This window comes from Aplidium turbinatum, chromosome 17, assembly GCF_918807975.1.
Source record: "Aplidium turbinatum chromosome 17, kaAplTurb1.1, whole genome shotgun sequence".
Taxonomy (NCBI): domain Eukaryota; kingdom Metazoa; phylum Chordata; class Ascidiacea; order Aplousobranchia; family Polyclinidae; genus Aplidium; species Aplidium turbinatum.
Window position 1 is genome coordinate 6438547 of NC_137488.1, and position 8741 is coordinate 6447287.

General features: G+C 35.1%; 1 protein-coding gene across 1 annotated transcript; it reads right to left on the reverse strand.

The window, feature by feature from the left end:
- Positions 1 to 801: 801 nt before the first annotated feature.
- Positions 802 to 8338, reverse strand: LOC145786913 (monocarboxylate transporter 7-like). The gene is made up of 8 exons (XM_082598655.1): positions 8126 to 8338; positions 7285 to 7434; positions 6469 to 6644; positions 4415 to 4509; positions 3656 to 3900; positions 2438 to 2565; positions 1598 to 1826; positions 802 to 1000 (listed from the first exon to the last, which is right to left on the reverse strand). The coding sequence occupies exons 1-8, from the start codon at positions 8307 to 8309 to the stop codon at positions 864 to 866; spliced, it is 1344 nt and encodes a 447-aa protein (XP_082454781.1). The 5' UTR covers positions 8310 to 8338; the 3' UTR covers positions 802 to 863.
- Between the last annotated feature and the right edge of the window lie 403 nt (positions 8339 to 8741).

Sequence of the window (8741 nt, forward strand, 5' to 3'; positions counted from 1 at the left end):
GAATGGCTTGTTTCGGTTTTGTTTCGGCAACTTAGCAACTTTTGGCAACTATCAAAGAACTTAAATGATAGTCCTAGAACACAGACGGCAATACGAAATTAAAAACGCATAGCTTTTTGTACTTTCCCAAGATTAAGGAAGCATAGAATAATAATTTTAAAACTGCTTGTTAATATTTTGAAAATTTAGTAGGGATCATGGCCCCTTTCGCTCCCCACCCCCTGGCTACGCCTATGGTAACCAATACTATAAATGTCCTTGTGGAATACGTTTTAAGTGAAGTATTCCTTGCCTACATAACCCTTTTCAATATTAAAATTAAGGATTAAACAATAAATACTACAAAAAGTGCTCAATGCCAAGCAGATCGAATTACATCAAATATAGTTAGGCTAGGCCTATTACTCTCCGAAACCTCTACACTACAGCCTGTTTCACCTTGAAAGGAGGATCATAATCTAAAAGGAGGTGTTGATATCAATCTGCTTGGTTTCCATTTGGACCTTTTAATTGAGGCTTTTGTGGAAACAGATGAAGGAAGTTCTTGTAATTCTGATGTTTCTTTTGTAGATTAAATTAAGGTTATAATATTTAATATCGTTTCAGGACCAGGTATTACCGATTTATTGCTTTTGCAAATTTTTTAGGACCTTCCAATGAACCTCCTTTTAGGGTGAAACAGGCCGTAAAGTAAAGGATTATGTTTTCATGGTGTCAAATCACTTTTTTCTTGCTGTTTTGAAGGGACCAAAATTTCACGCAAGCTGCAAGATTTTTTTTATTTCAACAACCGCATGGTGGTCACAATAATTCAGTTGACTAATGCTCCGACAAGAAAATATCACAAAACCTTGATGAAAAGGTTAAAAATTTAGATGACAATCACTTTTCCGTTTGATTCGTCGGTCTGTTACAAGTAGAAAACAACTTGCTAGTAGTAAACTTCCTCCTCCTATCCAAAACGCTGAGGCAACATTTTTCGTCAAGTCTATGATATTTCCTGTGACACAAAAACAAAACATTTGTGTCAAGTACAATCTGTTGTTATGGTTTAATTTCGGCTACATCAGCTAGTAAAATATGTTATGACTGTGGGGTCTCAAAACTACACTTCAAGAATCAAAAGAACAAGATATAGGTAATTACAAAACACAACTTCTCAATCCTTGGTCTACATTTGAGGAAATCAGTGCGTAGGCTTTTTGATATTGAGCTGTATTTTGCTTTTTGAGAGACTCTGAGTCTCGCAGCTCTGTTAATGATTTTCCGAATTCCTGCCAGATTGGTTGACGCTGAAAAACAGGAACTCCTGGTGTTTGGTAGCAGGTGAGTAAACGTGATTTTTGTTTCCCCACCGTGAGTTGTGATCTAAATTCTAAACCCAACCTTGGGTATTGTGATCCACTCTTCATATTCCAAACAAAAGGTGAAGCTAGATATTTTTTAAAAGCTTAAAACTAAGAGACTTAGAATTGAACTTTAGAGCCATGAAATTATCATTTAGTAGTTAAAAAAAAAGTAATCGATATAATTAGCAAACTCTAAAAGTACACTCGACAAAAATAAATCAATTGATTTTAGTCAAATGACATCTTACCCATAAAAATTGTGACTGCCATGCCCAGTAGGTGTGAAAATATATTTGTGTAACCAAAACCAGAGGCAAACTTTTCCACGTTAAATAAATCGACAAGAAGGACGTTGTAAAGTGGTTCCGCACCGCCAATGCATAAACCAATGAGACCACACAAGACTAAAACCACAAAGTAATTCAGTGCAAACGGCAAAGAAAAGTAAAATATTGTCGAAAATGCAATTTCTCCAGCCTGGAAAGCAAAAAAAACGTGTAAATAATTTTGCTAAAAGTGAAGAAGCTGCAATAACATTTGCACGGTTGCTGAACCCGTGTTACCATCCTGGCCATCAAAAAATTTTAGGCCAAAACTGACAAAAATAACAAGTAGTCGCATACAAGAAGGTTGTTTTGCATACAAGTAGATTGTTGCAAATAGAAATACCTCGTTGTTTGAAACATTATTTGCAGCTTATTATTTTTTATGTGTTTTGCAGGTGTTTTATGTTTTCTTGCTACGTTTCCTATACGTCAAATTGCAATCTGCACTGCTGTAGCATCTTTGTAGTTTGGATAGGCCTGCTTGTTTTGATAGTGACAACTTAGCCAGTCTATGGTTCAGCATACATTGGTAATTTTGATATTTACACCACCGATTTACCGCCATTTCTTCTCTCATAAATTATAGTAAGATGTTTTTATGTCTCCTCTTCTTGTTGTCGAATGTCGACCACCTGTAATTCTTTTAGAACATTTCCTTAATCAATACTGTACTTTTCGTATTTATTTTCCTTCCATTGAACTAACCTTGATTTAAATTTCAAGATATGCTTTAGGCTACCTTTAGTATAAACGAGTACTTGCAATTAGTTGGTAGTGATATCGTTTCGATATTTTTCTTAAGATGAATACATGTAGAATCCTCGAAGAAATTTCTCCTATGCAGTATGCTGATACCAGACCAGAGGCTTGCACGCTGTCAAATCCAATATCTGAATAACACAACAAATTTAGTATGTTAGGCTACTCATGGCCACCTAAAGATACGGCCTGATTTGTCACATTTTGCTGAAATATCCAGGTTTTTCTAACTTTGGGCGAACGTTTAAATAATTTTTTCTAAAAATTAGATTTTTAAGCTTTCTTTATTCCTTTCCCCAGATGACACAATAGGTTTTAACATTCTCACATGTTGAAAAACAAAGAAAATTTGATTTCGAAGATTTTAGTCAGACTGTTAATTTTCAATAACAGTCTGATTTTGCGTTTTTCAACTTACTTTTTCTCATTTGCTGCTGCTTCCCCAAGGCAACAAAAAAGTTTTATGTCATTAGGAAACCGCAAAAAGTAAAAACATCTCAAAAAATGTCAGTCAAGCACCGGCAGTAGCTGTAATCAAAATCTGCAAAATGTGACAAATCAGGCCGCATCTCCAGGTGGCCATGGGCTACTTTATTTAAATTCTATTATTTTAAAAGTGTTAGAAAAGAATTATATGGTGGCAAAAATAATGTTTTATTCTATAAAAAAGTCATGCAGTAAAAATGTTGTTATGTCGAAACAAATTTTTTTTTTCCATTTACTGGATATTCAGAAAAAAGTTGAGAAAATAATCAAACAAGATTTTTTGTTTATTTTTAGTTTCTATGGCTATAGCATGGGAAAAGCCAAATACGCGTATTTAATTATTTATACTTTTCCGTATCTTTATTTAAACTTTAAATGGTTTGCTTGCTTTTATGCATTTACCTCGTATCGACAAGGTTTTGAGGTAGGTTGTTGATGGCAACAACGCCGGGTTCTGCTTACTTTTGCAATGCTGTATTATTCCAAACCTAATTGAGGGGGACATTAACCTAACCATCAGCTCCTAACAAGGGTGAACTACCAAAAGTTAATGGATACTAAACAACCATAATCATTGCAATAATGATAAGATCATAACCACCTTCTGCAACGTTTGTCGTGGTAAATGTTAAAATTTGTTTTTATATTCATAAACATCTTGAAGATAAGTACTGTATGTTAATCGTTATTGTATAACCAATTAATCATACATGTACCAACTAGAATTTTGCTTACTTTTTCCAAATGGAACCAAGTAGCTAATGGCATTATGGAATCCAGCTGCAAAAGTGACCCATGTAAAGATATACAGATAAAATTCAACCGATATGAATAAATCCAAGTCCCATTTTTTGCATAAATCAATAAGTCGATTTTTGTTACTTTGGCAATTCTTTGAAGCTGAGTTTATAAACTTGACTGACTCGTGCTCCTCTATTTCTTTTGTTGATTCTTTGCTGACTTTTTCAGGTTGTAGTTTACTAAACATAACATATTTTTTATTCTTATACGCTACAAATCTAAAAAACGCAATTTAACTACTCTTGCTCTGACATAAATTAATTTGTTGAAATTTATTCTACCAATACTGCAGCGTGTGCTTTTATTGACAAGCCTGTTTATGTTGGCACTATATTTTAGTAAACTGAAAACAACGGTAAATGCGGTAAAACTATAAATGAATGGACAATTAAAAACTTAAGAGCAGGTTTTAACGAAGACAATTTTGCATAAGAATAAGTCAAAAAAAGCAAAAGGCAGCTCTGTGATTAAGTATAGTCGTAACACAATGTTTGGAAGCGATATTTTTGTAGCCTTTTTCTTATAAAACAGCTATTTCTAAATGTAATAGCTCGTAACTTTACATAATTGAAAACACTCGAGAGAAAAACTCTCTGCTCCATGGGACCTTGTTACTTTATTGAGAAAAAAATGATTTGTTTCACACAGTAAGACATCATACGTAGATCTAACTGTAGGCTAACTTCTCTTTACTTGTGATTTTCGCTTTTGTTGTCTTCTATTGGGAGCTCAATAGGTCGTAGCAACGCACCAACCACCGCAATATTAAGATACACACCGGCAACAAGCTAGTAAACAAAACAAAGCTAAGTTGTTAGTGCATTAAAAACTCAACAGGCTAATATTAAGTAGCATATTGTAAGAAAACGAAGAAATGTAGTTACAAACATCAGTCGGATTGGCAGATGATGTAACAGAAGGAATCGAAAAGAATGCAAACAGACTTCACTAAACAACAAGTAAAAACGAAATAATCGACAACCTCTTATATCATGTAACTCCACACAATAAAAATAATTTGACTTTACATCTTTTTTTCATTTTGTCGTCATCTAGAAACAAATTTTTGTATTTTCATCAGTTTTTTTTCAAAATAATTCCATCATTCCTTATCACAAATTTTCCACAAAAAATCCAACCTTTTTGGCGGTACAAACAACGTTTCGTTAAAGTCCGAATATTAAAATTAAAACTGTTCTTTTTCTTATGCTTCGATCAACCAAGAATTCAATTATTCAATCAGAATTCTTAAGCTACTCAAACTCAAGCGCTACAATGTCACCGCACTGAAGAGAGCCATAAGTTTGAAGCAAATTATTAAAAATCGATTTTGATTTAGTAGATCACTTTCAAACAAGTTTGAAAGTAACCAATGTAGTACAAATATCAATACGACGAAGGCCCGTAAGAGTTAAAATGGTAAGTCAACCCAGCAAACATTGTACCTCGGCCCAACGTAGGCCTAATATGACAGTTGGTAAAATAGTGCTCCTCTGTTGACCCAACGTATCTTGCACCATTCGTCGCAGTTGGGCCAACTTATTTTAAAATCATTGGGCCAACGTAAAAAAATTGAGGAGTTACCGTAGTTCGCCCGCAAATAGTGACGTTGGCCCAACGTTCTGTACAACTGCACACCAACATTGGCAAGAACAGCTTCCTAATTTCAGGTTAGTTTTTTTTGCATTTTCATTGTCCCATCACAATTGTGAAAGGAATACCATGAAGCAAACTTAAACAATTCTTCGAAAGTATCTTCAATTAAAATATTTTAAAAGTTGGCAAAGTTGGCAATACTACACCACCCTCAGCCAACACGAACAACCGTCAGCCAACGTTGGGCCAAGGAAAAATGTTTACTGGGTAAATAACGCCTACTAGCCTAATTGCCATTGAAGAGAGAAGAACTTTCTTTTCCTACTTCATATACTACTATGTTTTTTATTGTTAAACATATTCCATTGACGCCTTTGACACACATTTTTAACGTTTGTGTGCCCATATCGTACTGATTGATCTAATCTGCTAAACAGGGTTGTGTTTGCATTATTACTTCTGAGTTTCGACTTCGGTGCATCAAAGGTCACAAAACCTACAGTGTAGGCTCCGAATTTGTTGCGCGACCCCTAGAAGAGTCGCGATCCCTAGTTCAAGCTTTATGCTTCCATTTAGGTGATGAAATGTGATTCAGCAAGAAATTTTTGCCAAAATGGAGAAAACTGCACGTGACGGTGCCCAACTCCTCTGGAATATTCGCTACTGCTAATATTTTCGAACTTTGCTGGTCCCCTTTACTGCATAAAAACTGATTGAAGGCAAATCAATCGGTTCTCGTTTATTGTTAAGAAATATATCAGTTTTTGCAAAATGTAAGATTTAAAAAAGTTGGTATCTGCTGGTTGTATGCTGCACTTTTTGACCGGGCGGCAATAAACATTCTTTTACAGAGGTCTAAAAGATAAGTGTAGGAGGCAGTGGTGTAGGGAGTGCAACCGCACCCCCAAAATTTTTTTAATTAATCGAAAATTTGGGCAAATTTGATTGCAGTGTAGAGTTTTTAATTAGGTGGTCTATACTTTATCACAAAAAATATTTAATTATAGTTGGGCAAGATTTCTTTGCACCCATAAAAACTAACTTTCCCCTACGCCTGTGGTCTAAAATGTTAAGCCATACATCGAGTAGATCTAGTGTAATAATAATACGCTATGGAACAAGATAATCCCGAAAAAAAAATCGTAGTTTACCTGCCAAGCCCCTCTCCATCCGTAAGTGTCGATAAAAAATTGATACAAAGGGCAAAATGCAAGAGGTCCAACCGAGAAACCAAAACTTCCCATTTGTATCGCCAACACTCTGTTCTTGTTGAAATAGCGGGCAACAGACGTATAAGTGCCAAGTAAAATGCCGCTCAAACAAAAACCTGAAAATAGTTGCAACTTGGACGCTTCTTTTAGAAGCAAACGATTATATTCATGAGTTACATTCATTCCAAGATGATTTAAAGCTATACTTAGAATAATTGCCAATTAAACAATGAAAAGATTTTTTTGTCGTACCCAGAATTATACCTGGTGATTGTAGATTTGAAACAAAGGTGTACATGTGAAACAAACAAACAAACAAACAAAAAAGCTTGAAATAAAAAGACAAGGAAGCCAGTCTGGGAGTCTGGCGTTAAACATGCTATTGAGCTTGTCAAGACACGAAGGTTGCTTTACATTAGTGTCGAACCGACGGCTTTTCGAGTGTCGCTTTCTGAACTCGACCACGATGCTAACAACAACCAAATGATAAAAGTGATAGTGGTAGGCTCCCGCAGAATCCGGAGCTGAATTTATCTACGTGGAATGTGGAACTGACGCTCAGCTCACACGTATTCAAATCGATTTTCATGTTGTTTATCACAACTTCGAAACGTCACGTAATCCAAAAACAAGATAAGCTTACTTGCTTCAAGAGAAACATTAGCATAGCCTATGTTACTTTACTGTATCGATTAATGAGCTGGACACTTAGCACATTGGTGAAATGTAAACTTACGTTTATTACAAGCTTGGGTTATTTACCGCTAAAGAATCCGCAGCCGGCTTGTATTTGCCATAAAGAACTTGAAAAAGAAGATATAAAAATGAAGAAAGAAGAGACGAATCCAGCTCCTATCACAACGGGCCTGTAGTCAATGTACTTGAACAGAATAGGAACAATGACACCTAAAAAAAATTGTTACTCATTTTGTAGCTGTCAAAAGCAAAAATAGTGCATGCAGTCTAATCAGCAAAAGGCTGAAGCTTCGCATGAACACACTTTCTTAAACTTAGCAGTGTAGTTTTGTAAAGGACCTACCCACAATATTAAAAAAGTCCGGAAAACTTTTAATTCCGAAATCCTAAAATGGTGATTTTTTTTTATTATTGAAATGATAGTGTTTCTTTGCAGTCCAAAAAGATTTGGTTAGAACTAATTGGTTGTGGGATTGTTAATCTTAATCATTCTCTCCTTGATAAATCCTCTAGCCTACTTGTCCACGCATTATTTTCCAGAAATTTTTTCTTGTTTAGTTTAATAACATGATACGTTCTTCTATTGCAAACTGAGTTAAACTATCACAAGATGAGTAAGAGGACAACCTGCTTTTATTCCGATACATAGCCTATCTTGTGATAGTTTAGCACAGTTTACTCCGGAAGGACGTATCGTATTAGGCCTTTACAGAAGCAAAAACATTATTAAAAACCAAACAAATAATGTGAAAAAACATCTTGTTCGGTAAACTGTTAGAGTTAAAATAATCTCTGTGAATGCAAATAGTTAGTGTCAACTATAAAAGAATGTGATTTTACTCAATTCTGTTCTAAAATGATAGGAAATAATTTTGCTTGTAACAAAAAATTATGTTCTTACAGGCAATTCCGTATCCAATTTCAAATAATCCAATTAAATAGGAAACGGATCGATATTCAACGTTGAATTCGGCCATGAGCGGCTGGTAAAACACGGAGAAGCATCGGAATTCAGCGTTCCACACAGCACCACAAAATGCAAGAGCTACGACAACCCACCATCCCCATGTTCCATCTTGCTTCATTATAAATTAATAACCAATTAACAACTTTGCATTTGATCTATTTGCTCTAAAAAGCATTTAAAATATTATCACCATCAGTCAAAATGCAAAACGTGAAGTATGGCAAAAATTAACAAAGCAAAAATAGACAATCATCATAAAATTGCGGAACTTAACAGGCTAACAGTTTTCTACAGCTCCGGAAATTTCTCATGGTTAAAAGTGTTGAAATATCTTTCCACCAGGTGCTGAGATAGCTATAATTGGTTTATGTTTAGGCCTACTCGTATAAAGCTACTCTAATAGCCCACTCTGCTGTGCAGTGGTAGGACAAAGTTTATGTCAAAGCTAAACTAATTCTGCAATAACATTACTAAAATGTCACCAACTACCAACTTGCACCCAATTCAATGCGTTTGACAAGGACTTGTCAAGCAGACAAAGCCACTTGAG